Genomic DNA, 24,039 nt, shown 5'->3' with positions numbered 1-24,039 from the left:
TATCCCCTGGAACTGGAGTTACAAATGGTTGTGAACTGCCCAATGTGGGTGCTGGGAGCCAAACTTGGTCCTCTGTAAGTCTAGTACATGGCTCTTAACTGCTAAGCCACTCCAGTCCCATGATAGCAATTGTTGATGTCCATCTCTTAAAAGTATAAGAGGCAGTATATATAACTGAGGAATATTAATTATATGGCCTTACTCTTAAAACTATAGCTCTAGGAAGAAATTTAAATCACAAGGACTTCTCAGGTATCTTTGCTTTAGGGTTGGGGATACAGCTCAGTGGTAGAAAACAGCAGGGAAAACAGGGTCTGGAAACAACACCAAGATTAACATATAAAAGATGCCAGTTTGCAGAGGAAGACTAGAAGCCCTTCCATACCTGGGCTTCATCTAACGAATAGAGCATGTGCAAAAAAAAAAAAAAAAAAAAAAAACCTCCTGAGAGGTTTTTCCTTTCTTAAAAAGTTGCCTGTATTTCTATTTCTAATCATGAATCCGTGGTGCAATTCTTTGCCCTAGGACACAAGAGTCTGGGAATGAATGCCCATGGAACTTCGATCTGTGGCTCAGTGCTCCTAAGCATATTTGTCCCTGACACTCTACGCTTTCTCACTTTCTCTGACCTCCATGGATAACTTAAAAGGCATGAATTTTTTCCTCCATTTCCGCTCCTCCTGGTGGCCGCTGGGATTTTCAGCTTGCCTATACTGTTGTTTTGCTCTCAAACTCATAAAATGATCCTCAACTTCCTTCTGAGTTTGTTTTTAAACATACTCAGTGTTTAAACATGTACACATACATACACATATTATTCTGTCTCTATTGTTGTGATAAACACTCTGACCAAAAGCAACTTAGAGGGAGGAAAGAGTTTATTTAGTTTATATTTTGAGGTCACAATCCATCACTGAGGGCAGGAACTGAAGGTCAGAACTTGAAGCAGAAACCAAGGAGGAATGCTGCTTACTGGATCATTTCTGGCTTGCTTTCTGCTAGCTTCCTTATACAGCCCAGGCCCACCTGCCTAGGGATGGTGCCATTCACAGTGGACTGGGACATCCAACAGCAATCATCAGTCAAGACAATTCCTTACCGATATGGCCACAGTCCAATCTGATTTGGGAAACCCCTCAGTTTCTTCTCCTCTCATGTGACTCTAGGCTGTGCCAAGCTGACAGCTGAACCTAACTAAGATACACACACACACACACACACACACACACACACACACACACGTTTTAGATGTAAGGAATCTACCTTAGTTTATTAAGTTAAAAGCATCTGCCAAGCTATAGATGATTGCAAAATAGGTATAGATGGTTGCAAAAATAGGTCATTTCAGAGGATGGATACTTCCCTTAAAATCTTTCCACTATAAGTGCATGTATGAATGGGGTTGGGCTGAAATCAGATGAATATTGAAGATGGAAAGGCAAAAGTGAGAAGACATATGGAGACAGCCACTGGATCAGACTGAGTACAGTGAAGCCCATGGATTTGAAAATGAAGGGTCATTGTGGTCTGTGTCAGAAAATGGATCAAAAGTCTCAGTAATCAGAAAGGATCAAGATATCAGGCAATAATCAGACAGTGATGAACAGGGGACCTGGCACCAATTTCACACAAGTGAAAACTATAGCAGCAGGGGGCAGATCAACTTTACCGAAGACTTCCTGAGACATGCTTTAAAAGAATTTGTTGCTGCTGGGGTGTGATGGCGCACACTTTTAGTCCCAGGACTGGGGAGGCAGAGGCAGGTGCATTTCTGTGAGATCAAGGCCAGCCTGGTCTATAAAGCAAGTTCCAAGTTGCTAGGGCTACAGGGAGACCCTGTTTCAAACAAAAACAAGAAAAAAAATTTTTTTTTTAAATCCAAAAAAACTTGTTGCCAACAGCAACACTGAATGTAATAGATAATATTCAGTACCAAAATCTTATTTGGCACCTCCACTCTAATGGGAGGAAAGCATAGAACACTAGAGCAGGGTTTTCAAACCAATTCAGTATTAGTATTTTCAGTGATCTATATTATTACCAAGATTTAAAGTATGATTAATGTGTTATACCCTTTCTGACATTATAACTTACTGTAAGTTAGAATTCTTAAATCTTTTTGAATGCACCAGTTAGGACATGGACCTTGCCCTTTAAGACAGTGGTCACTCTTAAACAGGCCAGACACCACTGTCTGAAGAGATCAGGTCATTCTTCTGTAGCTCTCTCTTTCTCTCTCCTCTCTCCTCTCTCCCCTCCCCTCCCCTCCTGCCTCCTTCTCAGACAGAGAATTAGGAAACAGACTGTGCTATTACTTGATAATTCTTAACTTAGGATACCTGGCTCTTCCATGCTCATATGCTATGTTGAACAAAATCACATGATGTGAAACTTCCTGTCAGACTTACAAAAGTCTGATATTTCCTTTGTTCCTGGGATTGCTCTGGGTATTTTCTCTGAAAAGGCTCCTCTGGCCTCCTCTCCACATCCATCTCCCAGGACACCTCTCTTTTTCTCTCTCTTTCCCTTATTGTCACTCTTAATGAAGCTCCTCTACAGGTTTAAGATTTAGTTATTTATGTGTATGCATGTATATCTGTGCATGTGCATGTAGATGCCCATGGAGGCCAGGAAAGGGCATTGGATCCTCTAGAGCTGAAGTTACACATGGTTTTGAGTCTTCTAACCTAGATGCTGGGAACTGAACTCTGTCCTCTGGAAAAAAAAGTTACAGTAAGGGCTGTAAACCACTGAGCCATCCCTCTAGCCCTCCTCTCCATGTTTTAAAGGGAAGCCTCCACTTTCCTCTAAGGCCTCCATTGTGTTTTCCAGTATTGTACCATTTTCTATCTAATGTTCTTCCTCTCACCTCAAGAACTAACAATGGTCTCAAAGTCCTCATTCCTGAAAGGAATTACGTATCAGCTTCCTTTCCTGGACTGCTGTTGCTACGGTATCATCATCTCCTTATTAGTGCACTTAACAACCCCATGCTAATACTCTGCATCCTTTTCCAATTTTGTTACCTGAATTGCTGGTCTAACTTTTCAGCCACAAAATCCTGCCTCTCTTTTTCTTTCTTCTCTCTTAATGATTTGGTTTTTTCTCTCATTCTGTCTTTTTTCTCTTCAATAGTTTCTTCTTTCAATTGCATTTCAGTAAAATACATGTTTTCTTCTGATGCTAAAAGTTCACGTAGTCTGAAACAAAAAACTCAATTACTTATTAAAACTGTTATTTGACAGATTTTAAAGAAATGAAATATAAAACAATATATTTTCTTTTCCATCAAAATGCAGTTAATATAAGTAAAGATATTAACAAATAATAGCTATTGTTTTAAATATGAAAAACTTAGCCATGACCTTTACTATATTTGATTTTTTGATGTCCAATATTTAAAAATTGTAATTTAGTGAGCTAAGGCCACATAGATCAGTGACGGAGAACTTGCCTAGCATATGGGGAACCCTGGTATTGATCCCTAGGACTCAATAGAAATAAAAAGTGATTTCAGGAGTGCTTCAGTGCCTGGACCAAAAAGTTTGTGAGGCATACTTATTACGTCTTTCTTCAGTGCTGATGATAAATGCTTGCATGCCATCCTTGATTCTTGCTTGCACAAGACTGCTCAAATACTTGCGGTCACTGTGCTGGATCCAGTCAACATTCAGGCGATCCTGCTCATTTGACTTAATGGAAGCCAAAGTAGTATGATACTTCTGGTAGCTGCGCTGGATTCTTTTCAGATGTTGTTCAGCCCCTTGAGACTTGGAAGGCTTGGCTCTCTGAGAACAAACAATGATCATTTGTAATAAGCAAAAAACCAATAACCTATTTTCAGTTAATCTTGACCTCTACCAATACTTATACTAAATCAAATTGGATAGAAAAATAAACCCTAATATATCCTGTTACAAATGATAACAGCCTAAGCATCTAAAGAATAACTTGTTTGATTCACTGAGTTTAATACTCATTAAATCAGTCTCAAATGCAGACATTCCTTGATTTGCGATGGGGTAAATTCTGATAAACCTATCGTAAACAAAAGATGTTAATACAAATGCATTTAATATACCTAATCTACCAAGTGGAACAGACACCGTAAAGTGTTTGTTACTCAGCTTCATGATCCTTCTTGTACTGGTCTGGAAGCTGCAGCTCAATGCCCCACCCAGCATCTTGAGAGTATCATGCTGTATACTGCCAGCCCAAGAAAAGATCCAGATTCCAATGATAAAGAACAGCCTACTAAATGCCTATCACTTTTATATCATCATAACAATTAAAAAAATTTTAAGTCAAATTATGAGTTGTAGATCATCTCTTTTTTTTGAAACAGAAAAGTCCTTTGAATAAAAGATGTAATTATTAGTTAAAATTTGAACAGGCTCTAGAAATTATTTAGTCAACCAGACAAGAGTGCTGTGTTGAAAGTGCTTCGAACAGGGTAGTTAGTCCCTTATGATAAGAATTAGGGGCCTTCTCAACATTGACCTTGTGACCTATATTTCTTCTAAGGTGTAAATGATAGGTAAATCGAGTCAATCGGGAGAAGGTACCAGGACCCAGACAAGAACTCTAGCAGGGTAGAGTTTATTGGCAGAGAAAGCACACAGGACAGTCCACAATTTGGGATGGAGGAGCTGTCAGTCTATAGGCTGCTGGTTAGGGGCTTTTATAGGGTGGTTGGGGGTTGCAGAAAGTGGGAAAATATTTTTAAACAAGTTAGGAGAGAGAGAGAGAGAGAGAGAGAGAGCATCCAGGACTTATCAGGAGAGAACAGTCTCTGTCAAACTGCCCCCTTAAGTCAGCTAGAATCTGGGTCATGGGATAAGGGGTCTGCTTCTTTTCTAAAATTATCAAAGGGGAAGCAGGCTGTGCTGCAGCTCTTGCAGCAATTGGGTCTTGGGTCAAAGGTGTAGAGAGTTTGTTTATCTTGTCTACAGATAGTCACGGTGCTCATTAACTTAGTTCCTGTATTTTCAGAGGAAAATACAAAACCATGAGGCCCTGGTGCACTGGGGAGGGTGTTGCTGCAGATCCAAACCCTAACAGTAAACATCATAATTATTACCATCAGAATATTTTCAGTGAAAAAGGGCTGCTATTTACCTATATATGTAAATATATATGTGACAATGAAAAGCCAGGAAGCAAGGAAGATGTGAAGAGAGGGAGGGAGGAAAGGAAAAGAAAAATGGGAGAAGGGGGCTGATAGTAGAACTTCTTTCTTGTTTGATTGGTTTCCAAAAGTTTGAATGCAAAGGCTATGCTGCTGACATTTGGGGGTAATTTCAATATCTGCAAATGAATTATCTTTACACGATGGTCATGTACAACTTGGAAGTGTATGTACATTTGGAATATGTACCGGTACACTAATGAAATCTTACAGACTGTATATTTCTCATTTCTGTAGTCCTAGCATTGAGCCTAATTCCTCCCACAATCAGGTTCGCAATATGAATGATGGAATCACTGAATCAATGAATGAATGAACAAATGAGTCTTTCTGGGTGGACTTCAGTATCTGTACCTCCTGGTGCCATCATGAAATCAATTAAACTTTGTATTTGCAGCAGCAGTTTTATCTAATTATCCTCAGGCGAGCTGTGATAACCTGGGTGCTGAGTCATAGTAACAAAACTCCTAACTCATGAAGTAGAATAAATCTGATAAATTACATTTAGAACATCAGTGTCAGAATTACAAGATACTAAGGTTTGGTGTTTGTAGCAAAGGGACAGAAAACCAACATCTAAAGATAGGCCAATGAGAAAAGCTAAAGATAGGCTTGGGGTGTACATATATGCACCTAGATGTAGCTGAACAAGATGAGGCAATCCTGAGGTAGAGAAGAAACCCAAGGCAAGGTTAGGAAGTATACGAGGAGATGTATCAAATTCATATCAAAATTGTTTGGAGTTATTAGAGTCAGTTAATTAAGCTAAAGTTCTCTAATACTTCTGGTATTTTATGAATGTAGATTCTGTAACACTGAAGCAGAGACATTTGGACAGTATACACAGCAAGAATTCAGGCTCCCAGTAGACATGCGGGCTGAGATTTAATGTTGATAATGTATTTTATTTATCCAATATATCCATAATATTTCCCTCTCAGTATGTAACGCTAGGTATTTTCAACACATTTCCAGAAGTCAAACACTGTTGTGTGGCTATTAGCTACCATACTAGGCACTGACATTCTAAACTGTACTAAAGGAGGGAAACAGGATTTGCTAACAACCCTGCATTTTGACAAACATTGAAGGAATTTGTTACTGTAACAGCTCAGATTAATATTTTAAAGAACAACGACTTCATCTTAGGTTTGATTTTGGCCTCTACTCATTACTGTGTTGAGCAAGTTATTTAATCTGAGTCTTGGTTTTCTGTCAAATGAAAAAAACCAATGTCCTCCTTGTGGGCCACTCACATCACCATTTTAATTGCTTTCTCCTAGGGAAATTGTAGGATTTAAGTTTTATAAACTGTTATCTCTAATGCCTTATCACACTTAGATGCCTGAGGAAAACCAACTCTAGCTTCTCCTCTTTTTCTATCAACATATAGTATTCCATAGGCCTGAATCTGTGTTTTAGAAATATACTTTTTCTTCCCCCTGCTTCTTATTAGTTATGAGCATAAGTAACAGTCACCAACAAATGACCTGGCTCCTGAGTGCTGTATTTTGATACAGGACCCAAGAGTAGATCAGTTTCTGTCCCTCAGACATCATCTTGGACCCAACAGCCCAAAGCAGTTTCCAGTCTACTGTTATGCAGATCCAGATTCTATAATTCTTGGACCTGGAGAAGAGGAAGGTCTGTAAGTTGACTGAAACTTGCTATGTGTACTATGGTCATATTACAACTGTATTCTTGATTAGCCTTGATCTTTCTTCCACAAATTGCCATTACAGAGAATAAAACCTATTATCCACTCTAAATAGTTGATTTAGGAGCAAGCTGTTACTGCAACAAGAGCCTAGACCAGGTTTTTATTGAAGGGGAATACTCCTCGTGTCACTGGATTTAGCCTTGTATAGTCTTCAGTACTATACATACAGCAGGGGTTCAAGCAGTAACTGATTACACATGGCTGATTTTCTGATCTGTAGAAACTAGTTTGTAGAAACAAAGGAATCCAGACCCATGGATAAGTGCAGCAAATAAGTTTCTTCTGGTCCTCTATTACTAGTCCAGATTTGGAAGCAACCTCTTGGTTATTTCCAGGTCTGAAGGGGCACTTTTGAGTAGGGCGTAGAAAAGGTTCTATTACCTCACACAGTCTTAAGGCCCAATTCCTATTCTACAGTTTTCCTATAGTCACAAGACCAATCCAAGGTGATACCACTGAAGTAGAGTCAGCACAGATCCGGAATCTGCCTCCAGATTCATGACAATCCAAACCCCACTGCTCACTGCAAAGGGACAGATCTCCTACTGGTTTGTGGGATAACGAAAAGCCCCAAGATCACAAGTGATTAGCCATATAGAAATTCTTAGTATTATCACTGGAGGTTAAAAGAAGATGAGTGGAAGGGTAGATAGGCGAGCAACAATCTTGTTTTCCTCAAAACCTGCTGCACCAGGAACTTGCTTTGGAACAGGAAAAAATAAAAATAAAAATAAATACACAAAAAACGCGGCCAGGTTGGGCTCCGCTAGGCTTAGAGCAGGAGGAAAAGAAGAAAGCCATAGGGATCAGCACAAACATCCTGCACTTACCATGAGCACCACCTTGGGAGTGGGGCCCTTAATTTCCCGCTGGACTGTGCCAAAGCGCTGGCTGTACATCTTCACGTCTCGTCAGGATGGTAGGACTAGGAAACCACAACGTACAGAGGAGCTGGCTGGCTTCTCAGAAGACGCAGAAGTCTGGTTGCCATGGTGCCTCCAGCACAGCAGTAGCGCAGAGATGGGCGGGGCGAGCGAAGTCGTTAGGTCACCCCTTAGCACGCTGTACTAGGTTCCAGCAGCAGAGGAACCAGCGTCATCACTGCACCCACCCATTACCCCGCCCCAGGCAGGAACACCTCCTCCCTTCCCCTCTTCCTCAAATAAAAACACAAACGCTAGTGTCAAAATGCTATTTACGGCTGGAAGTGGTGGCGTACGCCTTTAATCCCAGTATTCCAGCACTTGGCAGAAACAGGCAGATCTCTCTGCGACCAAGACCAGCCTGGTCTACACTGCAAGTTCTAGGCGATCTGGGGCTAGAGACCCTGTCTTAAAAAACAACAAAAAAACAAATCCGGGCTCAGTGGCCTTTAATCCCAGCACCCCTGAGAGGCAGAGACAGGCTGATCTCTGTAAGATTGTGGCCATCCTGGTCTACAGTGAGTTCTAGGCCAGCTGTGGCTACAGGGAGACTCTGTCTCAAAAAAAAAAAAAAAAAAAAAGCAATTTATAGGCTTTATAGGCTATAACTGATCTAAAAGCACAATAGTGGCTACTATATGGGAATTTAACACTACCTGTTTTTGTGTGTATGAGTGTACCTGCATGTAAGTGTACCACATGCATGCAATGTCTGTGGAGGCCAGAAAAGGGCATCAGATCTCCTGGAACTGGTGTTATAGACAGTTGTTAGCTTCCAGGTGGGTGCTGAGAACCAAACCTGGGTCCTTTGTAAGAGCAGCCAGTGCTTACTTAACTGCTGAGCCACCACTCTCCAGGTCTGAGTTATTCTTGATGACGACAATAACCACAGGACAACCATATACTTGTGTAGTTCTTTACAATTTTCACGGTATTTTCAGATACAACCTTTGAGGCTGACAAATATCTTACAAGGTTAGAGAAACTGCAGGTATAATTAGCCTTATTTTACAGTGAAGTTAAGGCTTAAACAAAGAGCCCAAGTGCTTTATTTAGCAAGCTACCCAACCAGTAATATTTGTGAACAAAATCTTCCTACTGTACTAGTTAGAACTTTGGGTTACCGTTAGAAGGAGGCAGATCAGACCAGCTGATAGGGCAGTGGTCTGATTCAACTGGACACATAAAAATGAACGGAGGGGTACCAGTGGACCAAGGCCAGGTTGTGAATCAGGTCAGATAATCAATTCTTGAGAATCAGGATCCCAGGCTGAACTGGCAACACAGTTCAGGGAAATGAATTGGGGTCCTCAGCACATGTGGGAACCACAAGTTTATTTTTTCATCGACAACATGATTGTAGTTCTAATACTTAAAAGCCAATTAAGAATGCTACTTTGGTACCCCTGTTCTAAAGTGGGAGCAAGCACAGAATAACAGATCATACTAGTAATCCAAGTGCAATTACTGTGTGTATCCTCTTAAGGTCCCAATTTACTGCAAATTGTGTTCTTAATTATTTGTAACCCTCCCACTCCAGATTTTCTACATGGTACATTTCTAGATATGGATTCCATTTCCTGATTTGCAGGTTCAGCTTTTCAGTCACAAAATAATGTCTTCTCTTAATAATGCTGTTTTTCTCTCCTATAATATTTCTTCTTTCAACTGTAGTTCAGTAAAATACTCATTTTCATTTACTGCTAAGTTTATGTAGCCTGAAACAAACAAAAAAGAAAGACATTAGGAGGTCGTCCGGGTTCCCTGGACAGTGACCTGCGGAACAGCTCTGATGTAGTTAAATGAAATATTTTAGAAAAATATGGATTTTAATCCTTTTCTCCCTCTGTCAGCAAATTTCAGTTGGCAAGTTTGTGGTTAGATCCTAACCCAGCTGGCTAGCTAGGACCACTGGCCTTGTGTCCTGATTAAACTCCCTCAATTCTGTTTGTCTCAGATGAAGACTTCTGCAATGATTTTCAGACAGAAGATTTTTTTAAAACGTTTCCTAAATTTATAGTAATTTGCCTAATTTTGAGACTGTACTGATAGCCAATCAATATGTAAGTTTCCTTCTCACTGTAACCCAATGCCCAAGGTATAAAAGATATGTGCTACTTCCCTTTGGGGCTCAGACCTTTGAGACAGGAAGTCTCTCTGGGCTAAAACTGCAGCTTGCTTCCTGCATCTCCTGGTGTTATCTGTCCCATAACAAGTGCTAGCCTGAAGGTGGGTCTCAGCCAAATCATCCCCAGCACACGTACCCTCCATTGATAAGAATTGATAATTCGTTGGGCAGGGTTTGCAAAAAGCCCTAGAGATTAGGGCTGCCAGCTTCACACCCTTGAGTCCCCTGGAAGGACTGGGGAAGACACCCCCTTTAAAAGGCAAGCAGCCAGCTGCCCTCAGCCATCACAGCCTGAGACTACACAGCTGAGCACTCAACCTGATACACTCCCTAATGGAACTCTTGGTTTTGCCTATTACACAACTTTTTGAAGAGTGGAATGGACTTCTCCATGGAACAGGCTTGTACACTGGGCAGAGGTCCTGCCCCAGGGAAGCTGGCCCAGCATTAGGAATCTACCCAGGTTAAGGAGCCAAGGGTTTTCTCAACCAGGGGCCTGGTGGGCCCTTACAGAAAGTTGCAAGTCATGGGCCACAAGCACAGAACCTCAGCCTTTAGCCACCCATCTGATGCCTTGAGAAATGAAAGAACTGACTAGTCCTGCCACCCACTATCCCAGTTTCTCTAAAGCAGTCACTACTGTTACCAACATCAGAACATTCCCCATCAAAGAGAAACACTAAACATGTAAGCCAGTAAATGGGACAAGAAAACTCATTTAAAAATAGTTTTAAAATAGAACAGCTTAGAGATAGAAACTATGAAGTTGTTTTCAAATCCTATAGTGTCTCAACAAAGTTCACAGAAGGACTGGCCTCCACGGTTTTCTGCATTCTGTATTTTCGGCATCAAAGTCCATGATAAATTTGAAGATCCTTTCATCATTTGTAATACTATTGGTGCATTTAATAAAACTGCATTTCTATCTCAGTATTATGTACAGTGCCTACTATGGGCCAAGTTTCCAATACTTGGGCAAATGACACAGATACAGCTGAGACCAGTGAGACTGTTCTGGGCGAGCTTGACAGGATTTCTTTACTTGCTGGGATCAGCATGAAATCCATGGTGGGTCAGCTTTGCATTTTCAGCAATGTAGTTTGGAAAGTTATCCTCAGGTGAGCGATGAGACCTTTGAGAGCTGAATGACAGCAGGGTGGTGTTGTAATGTGTTATCTTGGCTAGATGATGCTTCTGCTTAGGAGAGAGACATTTTGCCTGATAGCTGGAGGGCACAAGAGAAGCAGCTACACACACATTATAGTTATGCCTGGAAGGCTGGTGCAGGGGTACCAGGTGCTGGTGCAGTTCACACATGCTGTCATTAATCTGCTGGCTCACCTTGGTGTGGGGAAACAGTCAGCCTATAGCCAGGTCTTCAGCTGCTCCAACTTCCCTGGGATCTTCTTGCAGCTTTTCTAATCCTGGGTCCAGATGCATATTTCACTCTGTGAGGAAGGACACTAGCTTCTTTTGCAGGATACACTATCATCAAAACTGGAGCTGGTGAAAGACTGGTGTGGGTTCCAGGCCACCTGCATGGGTTCCATCTGTTGTTCATGTGCTCCCATGTATCCATCCACCTTCTATTCCTCACTGTCTGCCCTAACCTCCAGCACTGGACACAAAGTGCAGCCTTGGAGACTGCTAAACCAGCTACCAAAATTATGTAAGTAAGATGCTTCTAATAAATCCCATAAAATAAACATACTATTCTTGGTCCTGGAGGCTCTGCTCTTCTGATTGTACCTAATTAACACACATAGTAATCACATTCTAATTAATACACATAGCAATCACATTCTTCACTCATGAAGTCAGAATGCCAATCCAAGATATTTTCCTTAGGAAGTGGGTAAAAAATACCAAACCAGCCTAAGGAACTTTTGGCAACAGATGGCTGCTGAGAAGGGGAGAGAGAGTCTCTTTCAAGGATGGGACTTGGTAAGTTAACCAGGCTCCAGTGGATGGACCCACACAAAAGGACATTTGGGGACATAAATTAGACTCTATAGGCCTTATTATACATATAATAGAGTACATTAAATTGGGAAGGGGGCAATAAAAGGATATGGGGATAGGGAAGGGGATTTAAATACTATCAAATTATATTGTATGAAAACTGCAAAAATTGAATTTAAAAAGGGCAAATCTGTACTGTTTAAGAAAACTGAGTAAAAGAACAGAACATGGAATTCCTGCTTTGTAGTCAACAAGAACTTCCATGAGCTTGCACATGACACTCTCCAGTGCGAGAGCTAAGGATAAAAGATGTCCCACACGGGAGCTGTGTATAGACAACTCCTCAGTGAGTGGTGCTATATGGGAAGGTTATGGAACCTCCTTTAAGGTTCTTTCTTTCTGCTCCCAGACTGCCAGGCCAGCCTCATTCTCTTGTTGCCATGCCTCTGGAACTGTAAGCCAAAATAAACCCTTTCTTCTCTAAAAAACAAATATCACTGTCAGAATTAAGAGAATACCAGGGACAAGTGGCTGCATCCTAGGAATTAAAAAGCAGTACAACTGAGCCAGGCATGGTGGCACACGCCTTTAATCCCAACACTTGGGAGGCAGAGGCAGGCGGATCTCTGTGAATTCAAGGCCAGCCTGGTATACATAGCAAGTTCCAGGCCAGCTGGGGCTACAGGAAGACCCTGTCTCAAAAAGACAAAAAAAAAAAAAAAAAAAAAAAAAAAACCCTAACTGATTATCCAGTCTTAGGGCAGCAGGGTAATGGCAATGGAAGAGTAGAGGTGGCAGAAAGCTGTTTTTTGTGAGCTGGAAACAGGAAGTGGCTAATCCACATTTGAATTACTTAATGCTGCAGGGCCAGGACTAAGGTAAAGAAAGGGATGCACAAAAGATAAAAAATTTGATGAGGCACTCACTTAGTCCTGGCCCTGTAAAGCTGGCTAAGTAACTTTTATCTTTTTGGCATTTTAATGATGGAAAGAGAGGTAAGGCTGAGACAACACTAGCCTATAGCTGGACTCAGCACAGAAATTCATTCAGCCTCCTTACAGATATTTGGGCAGAGGGCAGAAAAAAAGCACAAAGGTTATCAGAGAGGATGTTGTCAGGATAAAAGATCAGGCTGACAGCTTTAGCACTGCTCTGGCTGTGGTGGGTGCATCTGAGCATATGCAAACTGCCAGCCAACAGTGAGGAAGAATACACTTGAGGGATTGAGGGATCCTATGCAGCATCAGGGCCTTCAGGGAACCTCATTTCTAGATATACAGAAGCTCCGACAAGAAGGTGACCCCATCCACATACAGCCCTAAATCATGATAGAGCCAAGAATGTAAAGGATTTGTTATAGTGTTTATAGTAATCTGCTATTTTTAAAGTCACTAAAAACTGTGATTGCAATATTATACATTATTGCACAGAGGACTGCAGTTAACAGTTTAGTGGCTTAAAGAACAAAACGTTTCTATATAGTCTGGATATATTCCTAGACTACCAACACTAGCTGTTTGACACTGGAAAGGTTAATCTCTTATGCATCTGTTTTCCCACCTGCAAAAGTACACAACATCAGTGTCTTCCTAAAGACTGATTTGAGGATTAAATAAGTTGGATCCACAGGAGGAACTCACCAAACAGCAGTTCCTTTTCTTTCCTTCTTTATTCAGGTTGCATTTTCAACTGCTGTTTCCCTGAGAAAATGTTTAGATACACTGCCAGATCTTGTCCAGAAGCCACCCACAATCATTTATGAAGATAGCTTGTTTGGGTTGTTTGTGATGACTTCAATGATCTCTCTCCCCTATCTGAGTTCCCCCTACCCCTACATCCCACGTCTTATTCCATTTGAGATCCTGCGAGGAGCAGATGCACCAGCTCTCTACTTTCTCTTCCTTTCCGGCTTGCTTCCTCTAAGTTCCAAGGACTGAGTAGGCCTGCTCCTTGATTGTGCTTGTAGGTTTCCTCTTAGGGTTGATTTATACACAAGCTCAGCAACCAGGCCAGGGTTCAGCCCCTAGTAGATCGGAGAAGTTATCGCTCATAAAGCCAGTCTGCAAATATCACCTTCAGTGCTACAGTCTGTAGAAGCTTCCAGTCTACTGCTTTCTAGCTCCAGGGTTTTTAAGGTCCTTGGACCTAGAGAAGAGGGAGCAGGTCTGTTTGTTGAGGTTTTCTTTGTGCCAAATGGAGTACCACAAAACCATTTCCTACTATTCTGCATCCTCCATCCATTTCTCCTTAATTAACTTGAAAGTTATCACTTTTCTTTCTTCCACAGAATAGCAATGCAAACAGTACAGCACCTTCCCTGTTAACAGGTAATAATTTCATCCTCATGGAAATGCTAAGCTACCTGCAGGCAGGGATCCTGTATTTCCTGGGAGGCAAGCCTTACAGGCCTTAGTATAGTCACCAGTGGGTCCTCCCAACTACTGTGCATCAGGTAGGGTCTTAGTTATCTCCACTTACCATCTCACAGGTACAGCTAGAAGGGTTTTTGTTAAAATTGATTATAGGATGGGGCTGGAGAGATGGCTCAGCAGATAAGAGCACTGGCTGCTCTTCCTGAGAACCCAGATCCAGTTCCCAGCACCAACATGGTGACTAACAACCATCCCTAACCCAAGTTCCAGGGGATCTGACACCCTCCTCTGGCCTCTACCAGCATTGTATGCACAGGTGCACTTACATGCATACAGGCAAAACACTCATACACATAAAAATGAATAAATAAATAAAATTGGCTTATAGAACAAAATAATCTAAGTACTTGAGGCCAATAATCTCTCCTGCCTGCAAATGGGGCTCTGCAGCGTCAGTGGCCTTTTGCAAGAGGCAGCATCCCCTATCCTGCCCCCACCACCCCAGCCCTTACAGGTTATCTATCCTTACTTCTATTATCAGACTTACAGTGACAGTTCTATGTAGTAGTACCTAAAACAGCAAACTCAACAGGAAAGGCCTCAGAGAGACAACCCAAATCTACCCCTAGAGGATGCTCTGGGAGGTGGGGGATACACTTGAGGTCACATGGCTGCATGTGGACTCAGCTCAGAGACAGTAAAGAACCAGTCCCCTACCCCACTCATCACTTGTCTTGTATGGTATACATTCTTTGCATCATCAGGGGACAGCCCACATAATGGTCTCTTGGAGACTCTTGAAAGCCCTCAAAATCCCAAATGGTGATCTTCTGAGTAAGAATATATGTATGTGTGTGTGTGTGTGTGTGTGTGTGTGTGTGTGTGTGTGTGCGCGCGTGCATGCGCATGTGTGTATTGACCCTGACCTTTGAAGGATTTTTCTTAGGGAGGTGGGGCCCAGACCCTCTTCATCTCTGTTTTTTTTTTGTTTTTTTTTTTCAAAACCAAATCTTAGCACCAGTCCTTCTCTTCCTTCCCCAAGAGGAAAGCAGTGGAATACCACTGGGTTGGGTCTCAGGAGCTATCTCTACACTGCTGCACACATATACCCTCACTGGCTATGAACAGCATAATGAATGTAGGCTTTATCTACCTCATGCAGTCAACTGAATTACTGAGTCTAGGTTCAAAAGTCAGTGTCCACATCTGACCCGTACCCACCCCACCCCCACACCTGTGTGGGGCACACCTTGGGAACCAGATCGCTGTGTCCCGGAAGCGGGTTCCACCCAGGCTGAAAATCTCCGTGATCTAGGGAAGAATCAATATCATGGGTCAGCACAGCTGGAGGAGTTATGGCAAGGTCAGAGTAGGGTGGGGCATCTTCCAGCACTGACCACAGGTATGCCAGGCCCTCCTGCCTCTTCCTCTGGGGCTGATTCAGAGACATAATCTTTGTTCTCTTCCTTTTCCTCCTCAGAGTCAGGTGGCTCTTGTTTCACGGGTAGAAGACCTGGATCTACCGCCTAGCAGAAGGAGGAAGGGCAGCAGTTAGGACAGGACTGGGCCTGAGGAAAGTCTTCTATCAGCTAACCCAGCACTACTATGCAGACAGATCCCAGTTCTATCACTAAGAAATGTTACCTCTCTCCCTGCAAATATTTCCCATTCCTGACTGATCTCTAGTCTCCAGTCAGCTGGGCAGTAAAGAAGGCAAAGTTAGCTGCCCATGGAGAGTAAGGCACTTGCTGGCTAAGCAGGATAAATCCAGACACTCACTAGCAGCCTACCTATCATTCTGCTCACATTGCCACCATCATGCTCACTATAATTTTGTTTACAGACCACCTCACATGGCACCCACAGGACACCCATTACTGCCCTGACCTTGCTAGGGAAGTCAGGCTGCAACGTGGAAGAAGTCAGGACGGCCGTGCCTGCTGTCCATTCTTCTGGGGCATCCACCTTCTCTTGCTTCACCTGTGGTAAGGCCACAACCCAACTCAGGGCAGAGCACTGGTCCTCCTGAAGAAGGGAGGATGGTAGCAGACTTGGTCTTAGCTCCATGGCACAAGGCCAGGTAGGACTGGAAAAGGGAAGGTAAAATGAGACCCTTACCTGCAACTGGGCTTCTGAGGAAGTTGTAGCAGGGCCTGGCACCTGCACAGGGCTGCTGGCACCCTCCCGTAAAAACACAAGGTCTGTGCCAGGTGGAGGCAGCACAAAGTCACCACTTGCTTCTTGCTTCACTGGGTCTTGGGCACGGCCTGGCTGGGCTGGGCACATAGCCAAAGGGGGCTTTAAGGAAGGGTCCAAATGGAGTCGTCGAGCAGAACCAGGCCTCTTTCGATGAGGGTGATGTGGAGGTGATTCCGCTCTTTCTTCAGACCCTGACCCCACACTGGGCAGCAACCGCTTCTGTGAGGAAAGATTGGGTGCTACGGCCAACTGATGCCATCTGACCATACCCACCCTGCCCTACTCAATGTGCCTGCTAACTTCCCATCAGTCCCAGCACAGAATCTGCTTACATGAACCTTCATCACTGAGCCTGCTAGTCTCCCATCATCAATGCCAATAGCAGCTGGACTCATTTACCCCAGTAGAATGTCTCCTAATCTTCAGAGCCACTATACCACCCACCCACCTACCAGGCCTGCCCACTGCTCCCAAGGACTGGGGGGCTGGGCCCAACCTAGCCCATCCACCTAACCCTTCCTGCCCCACCCACCATGGCAAATTGCAGGCACTGGCGCCAACGACACTTCTGGCGCTTCTGGTTGCTGCCCCCGAATTTGGGCTTGTCGCAGCAGAAGTCGCAGTGGCCACAGTCCATCCGCCGTAGGCAGGCTGCACAGGCCCCGCACTTGCGGTTCTGCCGGCGGTTCGTGCAGGGCTGCTGGGGTGGAGGGGAATGGTGGTGCTGTCACTAAGACTAGGAGAGGCCATCCTCAACACCCCTTTCAGTGATGTTCCTGGTGCTCCTCTAGCCCCATGGAGGAGCTAGCTACACACTAGGCTCAGCCTGCTAACTCTCCTCATTATCTGTTATTTCAAAATAAGCCATCATTGGCTGGAGGTGATGGCATACACCTTTAATCCCAGCACTCGGGAGGCAGAGAGGCAGAAGGATATCTGTGAGATCGAGGCCATCTGGTCTATATAGTGACTCCCAGGCCATCTGGGCTATAGGGAGACCCTGTCTCAAAAAACCAAAAAAAAAACCCAAGGGGGGAAAAAAAAAAGAAAAAAAAAAGAAAAAAAAAAAAAAAAAAAAAACCACCCACACTGTGCCAGATAGCCCTCACAACCATTAGGACTGAGGCTACTCCGCTATAGGGTCATCACAGCACCTGCAGAAGCCACCATCACTGTGCCAGCTAGCCCTCAATACCATTAGGACTGAGGCTACTCCGCTATAGTGTCATCACAGCACCTGCAGAAGCCACCATCACTGTGCCAGCTAGCCCTCAATACCATTAGGACTGAGGCTACTCCGCTATAGTGTCATCACAGCACCTGCAGAAGCCACCATCACTGTGCCAGCTAGCCCTCAATACCATTCATTAGGACTGAGGCTACTCCGCTATAGTGTCATCACAGCACCTGCAGAAGCCACCATCACTGTGCCAGCTAGCCCTCAATACCATTAGGACTGAGGCTACTCCGCTATAGTGTCATCACAGTACCTGCAGAAGCCACCATCACTGCCAGCTAGCCCTCAATACCATTCATTAGGACTGAGGCTACTCCACTATAGTGTCACCATAGCACCTGCTGCTACCACATTAGCTACCAAGACAGTGTCTTTAACCCTCACTTCCATCAGTTAGCTCTCATCATTGTGCCAGTTGTGTCAACTTACCCTACACAAACCCGGTTCGCTGCTCCTTTGTGAGTGTCACCATTCAGTCTGTCTATCCTCTATTAGTCACTAATGTTAGTTCACCTGAGTTAGGTATTGTCACTGTACCTGCTGATCCCTTATTTCTTCCCCAATTATTGCTCATCCCATCCTAGGACTCACTACTGTGCCTTGCTGTCCCATTTGTTCCATTACAGCATCTACTTCTTTAGGGTTAAAGACGCATGGTTTATTAAGATAAGGTGGGGCCACTCACTAGCTCGTCCTCGTCTACACAGTAATAGATGAACTCAGCAGGTGATGAGGGCGCTAGGACGCTGGTGTGCTGCAGAGGCAAATATGCTGGGATCAGGGCAGGTACTAATAAGTGTAGGGTTGTGCCTTCCCCCTGCCCACCAGGGCCTTACCAGCTCTGTGGGCTCTGGGTGCTGTGATGGAGGAAGTGGAGGCAGTGGCTGAGCTTGGGAGCGATGTCGGGCAGCAGCCTTGGAGGCCCCCTTATGACGGCCATGTTTACCCTAGGAGTCAAAAGAGTGGTTAGGGCCTGGTGGCACCAGGCAGAAACAGGACTCCTCCCTCTCCCCCAAGGGAGTGCAGAAAGCATGCATTGGACAGTCAGGCAGAGTGTGCAGTGAGGCACTCACAGTAGGGGGGACCACAACCAGAGAAGGGCACCGCTGACATCCCTTAGGGTGGCCATGGACACGATGAACAAGGTGCTGGCAGAGAAAGGCAGGTAGGCAGAGCCAGGGAGGTGAGCATGGGACAGAAGAGAAAAGAAGGACATGAGGTAGGCAAAGCTAGATCAGGAGTAAGCAACAGCAGCAGTGGTGGCAACCTTAAAAGCAGAATGAGTTCTGGCCCAGCCTTGGCCCTATAGCAGGGGCCCCTCCAGCCTGACTCACCCAAAGGCAACGTCGCTGCACACACCTCCACTGACGCCTGAGACCAGGGCGGGGAGAGCGAAGGCAGGCTCGGCAATGGCCACAGTCCTCTTGGATCAGACAGCCCCGGCACACTCCACACCCTTGGCTCTGTGGGGGGAGGGGTGGCCGGAGGTGTGATGTATTGGGTCAGAGCCATGAAGGCCAGGAACTGAGGTGAGCCTTGGGCCCACCCCATCTGACTGACTCACCCTCTCCACAATCCGGAGGCAGCGTCTCCGCTCACACTTGCAGAATAGCCCTGTGGCCACATCACGGGGCAGTTGCAGGAGGCAGGTAGAACAAGCCCCGCAGTCTACAGTTACCAGGCAGGCTGCACACTCTCCACAGCCAATACGCTGTCAGAAATGGATGGAGTAAGATTAAAAGCCTAGGGGGTGTGGGCAGGGGCGGGGCTGCCAGGACCACTGCTCTTCTTGTGTTTACTCACCAGATATCAGCTCCCACTCACCATGTATACTAGTCTCCATTGGCCTCATCACTGTATCTGATAAATTACTGATTAGCTGCCAACATCAAGGCTACTATTGTGTCTGCTCATCTCCTGTTAAATTCATCCCTATTTCTACTGATACCCCATTAATTCCTGTTACTGTATATGCTAACCGATAGCCAGGTTCCTATAAAAAAAGTAAAACAATGAGGGGCTGGAGACATGGCTCAGCAGTTAAGACCACTGGCTGCTAGGACCCAGGGTCAATTCCCAGCACCCACATGGCAGCTAACAACTGTCTCTAACTCCAGAAGAATCTGATGCCCTCTTCTGACTTCTGCAGGCTTTGCTTGACACGGATACACTAACATACATGCAGGCAATACACCCATATACATAAAATAAAAATAATGAAAAAATAAATAAAAATAAAACATAAAAAGCTTTCACACTCTGTAGAGCTATCACCTCACCAATCCTCAAACCCTCCATCAGTGCCATCACATCCTGCTTCCATTGCAGGGCAGTGAGGAGGAATACTGCTCTTACCTTAAACATTCTCTGCTCACGGTTGAAGGCAATCCTCTGTGCTGGAAAAGGAAAAGGAATGGAGAAAGTGGAAAGCGAGCAACAGACACTTGGCTTCAGCTGCTGCATTTAACCTCTCTATGTATGCCAATAGCACCTATCCTAATGTGCACCATAGAACCTCTAGCTTTGCCTGACATGTGTCTGCCCCGGCTCCTGTCTCCTAATACTCTACCCCCTGGGAGCTTATTTACCTCGGCAGTCTTTGCATAAAGTCTTGAGCCGCTGCCTTCTGGTACCATCCCCTGAGAAGCGGATTCCACAATTCTCACAGCACCTGAAATAAGAAAGACAAGGGTGAGGTCCTAAGAGCACCTCCAATCACAAGCCTCACCCTCTTGGCTCACCCTAAGCCCACACTTACCCAGGTGCAGGGACTGAAGCTGGGGCTGCATCAGTGCTAGCCTTAATCTCATCCTGAGGAGTCTCCTTTCTGGCCTCATTTCTCTGTGGTTCAGAAACGGCAGGTTTCTGAGCCTTTGCTGGTTTGGAAGGCTTCTTTTGCTTCTTGCTGGGGACAGCCAAAGGAGTCTGGAGACAGGGCAGGAAAAATGTGCGTTAATGCAAGGGTGTCAGGCAGCACAGTTGCACCTTCCTGGGCACTGACATTGTGAAGTACCTTGGGGGCTGGATAGCATACAATGCCTTGTTTGAAGTCGAAGAGGGTAAGGTCACAAGCAGGGCCTAAGTATCGGGTCAGCTCAACTTTGCTTCGGATCTTGTCTCCTGTGGGGCTGTGGATGAACCAGACCAGAATGAGTTAGTACTAAGATGGTGCCAATGGCATGCCACCTACATACCACCTCCACAGAGCTGATGGGATAGAGGAGGCAATCTAGAATCAGCCTGTGAGCCTACCCAGGTCCTACCCCAACAAAATAAGTAATGAACACAAAAATATGTGTATAGCAGTATGCATACAAACAATTAACACAATCATGAACCCAACCCCATCTTGATCCACAACAGATCACATATCCTATGGTAATCCCATCAAATTGTAATAGAGCTGAAAAATTATTATCTGATGATACTGCAGTCATTTTAAGAGCACAAGCACAAAGCATTATTCTGGTGTCTATGACGATGATGGTATAAATATGCCTAGTGTGATGCCTATGGTTCAATGGTGATAGATAGTACATAAGACTTGATTAATGATGACTATACTGGCTTATGAATTTACTATAATATAGTTTTTATCATTATTTCAGAATGTCCTTCTATTAAAAAAAACTTAGCTGTAAAACTGATGGTAGGCTAGTAGTAACCTAATCCAATTCAGTGGTTATTGCTTCTCTTGATTTTATAATTTTTCTCTTGTACATGATTTAATCTCATGATTTTTGTTCAGCACAGCAGTAGGCTATAGCTTGCTTATACATATAGTTATATGGTACATAATGATGCTCTGATCAATAATGAACTGTACATGCACAATGGTCCCATTAAGATTACACTGGCTAGTGACATCGCACCTATTTTAGTTTATATAATCTATAATTTCCACATGACAAAACCACTTAATAACATATTTCTCAGAATGTATCACTACCAGTAAGCAATTCATGACTAGATAACTACTTGACCTAGGTGTGTGGTATGCTATACTATCTAGGTTTGTATAACTGCAATCATTTTATGGTATTTTATAGAATGTACGCCTGTTGGTAACTATAGTAAGTAAAAGTCACATGAATGTATTTGTAACGCATAACACTAGAAGTATTGAAAATATTTTATATAAGTAAAAATCAGTATCTAATACATTAGTTTTTTTCTGTTTTGGTTTTTAGATGGGGCCTTATTGATCCCAGAGTAGCCTTGAAACTTGCTATGTAACCAAAGATGATCTTCAACTTCTGACCTCCTGCCTCTACCACCCTAGAGCTAGAATTACAGGTATGCACCACACTTGGTTTATGCAGAGGTTGGGATCAAACTCAGGCCTTCCTGCATGCTAGGCTAGTACTCTATCAACTGAGCTATATACCCAGCCTGTAAATAAGTACTGCATACCAAATGTTATCAACACAAAAATAACAGAAATGTCTTAAAATCATGTAAATGAAACCATATACACTATATATACTATATACAATGTATATACAAAACAAAGTATAAATAGTGCTGGAGGAATAATACTTCATAAGTCTTTTCAATTCTACATGAATTTGGAGAGGCATTCACTGTCTCTTGTAACAAACTACTCAAGTATGTTTGTAAAATAAGTAACTTGAGAAAAGGTCTCCTTTCACCAAGAAAAGACAGCATACTTACTGCACTAATAAGTTGATTCTGTAAGCTCATATAGAAAGCATTCCGATCCTATAACAGAACACACTGCAGGTTCAGTGCATGTACTTCCTAGGTCTCTTCGCATCATCCAATGGGAACTGGGATTCAGGGAAGTGTCATATGATGATATTCTGGGTCCTCCTACTGCTGTGATAAACTCTTTTTATCTCTGGCCCAAGAGTATTACATTTCCTACCAGCATCCACAAAACTGTAACAAACCAATTTATTATCCTAACTTCAGACAATGTACAGTTTTGTTTTTTCAATTACTTATTTTTGTTCAGCACAGCAGTAGGCTAGAGCTTGCTTTATACATATGGTTATGTGGTACATAATGATTCTCTGATCAATAATGAACTGCATATACATGATGGTCCCATAAGATTATACTGGCTAGTGACATAACACCTATCCTAGTTTATATAATCTATAATTTTCACATGACAAAACCACTTAATAACATATTTCTCAAGAATGTATCAACTCCAGAAAGCAATTCATCACTAGATGAATAGTTAGTCTAGGTGTATATTATACAATTGAGGCTGGAGAGATGGCTCAGCAGTTAAGAGCACTGGCTACTTTTGCAGAGGACTCAGGTTGAGTTCCCAGCACCCTCATAGCAGCTAGCAACTATTCGTAACTCCAGTTCCAGGGGATCAGATGCCCTCTTCTGGCCTCCGTGGGCATTGCACGGCATAGGTGCACTGACATACAGGTAGGTAAAATACTCATACACATACAGTAAAAATAAATAGATCAAAAAATGTTTAAGTTTTATACAACTGCAGAATATGTGAAAAGCTATAATGAAAAATGTATTTGCAATTTTATTATATTCTTCTAGGGAAATACACACTTGAATAAACAAACATACAGAAAGAATGTAGAAATTTTAATAACTACATCAATAATATTCTAAAATATATGCTTATAGGCATCAGTTTTTATATGTTTACAGTCACTTCTCATTACTCATGGTAACTGCACTATAAAGGTGCTACAAACCCTGAGTTGGTGAATAAAGAACCATTACTCCTCCAGGAAATACAGGGTTAGGGTCCAGCAAGCCTCTGATCACAGTTTCAGCAACTAATCAATGCATAATCTTGTTTTATGTGGGTTTCTGTTTAGACACCTTAGCATGTATTTCTTAAAAATGATTGCATGGTCTCTGAACAATTCAAGCCACAGGCTTTGAGGGGCATTTTTGTCATAGAGGTTTGTCTGCCAATGTTTTTGTCAAGCAAGTCAGTTGCTGGCACTGAAAACCTGTTATCCTATAAAATCCTTTTCCTTGTACACCACTCACCAAGTATTTTTGACTCTTTTCCCCTGAAGATTCCTGATCTATAGAACCTGCATAACCAGTTTTAACATTTTTCACACCATATCACCTTTTGAAACATGTAAGCCAGTCAGCACTAGGGGCGATGAGTTCACTTCTTTCTACTGCTGGCTAATATGTTTTTGGTTTTCTTCATAACACTGCTGCTTGTTATGCTTTACTGGCTATCAATTCATGAATTCACAGACTTAGCTGCTTTCCTAACTTCTCCATAGCTTCATCAAGTACTACAGATGTTAAATTTTGTTCTTCGCAGAGAAGCTTCATT

General features: G+C 43.3%; 2 protein-coding genes across 16 annotated transcripts in view; both read right to left on the bottom strand.

Moving 5' to 3' along the window:
• Positions 1–2,762: 2,762 nt before the first annotated feature.
• Positions 2,763–7,987, bottom strand: LOC103748168 (cilia- and flagella-associated protein 53-like). Its single transcript, XM_017802623.2, has 3 exons — positions 7,739–7,987; positions 3,559–3,788; positions 2,763–3,200 (listed from the first exon to the last, which is right to left on the bottom strand). The coding sequence occupies exons 1-3, from the start codon at positions 7,805–7,807 to the stop codon at positions 3,023–3,025; spliced, it is 477 nt and encodes a 158-aa protein (XP_017658112.1). The 5' UTR covers positions 7,808–7,987; the 3' UTR covers positions 2,763–3,022.
• Positions 7,988–8,733: 746 nt separating this feature from the next.
• Mbd1 (methyl-CpG binding domain protein 1) overlaps positions 8,734–24,039 on the bottom strand; it is an 18,198-nt gene continuing 2,892 nt past the window's right edge. The window contains exons 3-18 of one of the 15 annotated variants that reach the window (XR_003846713.1): positions 20,743–20,857; positions 20,488–20,654; positions 20,318–20,400; positions 20,085–20,125; positions 19,294–19,440; positions 19,064–19,192; positions 18,803–18,877; positions 18,566–18,676; positions 18,415–18,483; positions 17,025–17,192; positions 16,412–16,711; positions 16,181–16,273; positions 15,691–15,819; positions 15,543–15,604; positions 13,562–14,066; positions 8,734–9,549 (exon numbers count right to left, since the gene is read on the bottom strand). Coding sequence is in view for 3 of the 15 variants with exons in the window: in XM_029554842.1 (XP_029410702.1) it covers positions 9,525–9,549; positions 15,543–15,604; positions 15,691–15,819; positions 16,181–16,318; positions 16,412–16,711; positions 17,025–17,192; positions 18,415–18,483; positions 18,566–18,676; positions 18,803–18,877; positions 19,064–19,192; positions 19,294–19,440; positions 20,085–20,125; positions 20,318–20,400; positions 20,488–20,654; positions 20,743–20,857 (1,759 nt within the window). In the remaining 12 variants the exon portion in view is untranslated. Of the gene's footprint in view, positions 9,550–13,561; positions 14,067–15,540; positions 15,605–15,690; positions 15,820–16,180; positions 16,319–16,411; positions 16,712–17,024; positions 17,193–18,414; positions 18,484–18,565; positions 18,677–18,802; positions 18,878–19,063; positions 19,193–19,293; positions 19,441–20,084; positions 20,126–20,317; positions 20,401–20,487; positions 20,655–20,742; positions 20,858–24,039 lie in introns of all 15 variants that reach the window. The other 14 variants (XR_003846710.1, XR_003846712.1, XR_003846711.1 and 11 more) reach the window with 14 other exon arrangements.

This window comes from Nannospalax galili, unplaced genomic scaffold (genome assembly GCF_000622305.1).
Source record: "Nannospalax galili isolate Female #2095 unplaced genomic scaffold, S.galili_v1.0 scaffold1845, whole genome shotgun sequence".
NCBI classification, from domain to species: domain Eukaryota; kingdom Metazoa; phylum Chordata; class Mammalia; order Rodentia; family Spalacidae; genus Nannospalax; species Nannospalax galili.
The sequence above is the reverse complement of the archived record's forward strand: the minus strand, read 5'-3'. Positions and strand labels throughout refer to the sequence as shown.

What these genes read in the sequence shown, in the direction of transcription:
- LOC103748168 (XM_017802623.2), bottom strand. Translation starts at nt 7,807, where the DNA reads ATGTACAGCCAGCGCTTTGGCACAGTCCAGCGGGAAATTAAGGGCCCC. An exon ending in CTCCCAAGGTGGTGCTCATG is followed by an intron (nt 3,789 to 7,738) that starts GTAAGTGCAGGA and finishes GTTTGTTCTCAG; the next exon opens with AGAGCCAAGCCTTCCAAGTC. An exon ending in ACTGAAGAAAGACGTAATAA is followed by an intron (nt 3,201 to 3,558) that starts GTATGCCTCACA and finishes TTTTTGTTTCAG; the next exon opens with ACTACGTGAACTTTTAGCAT.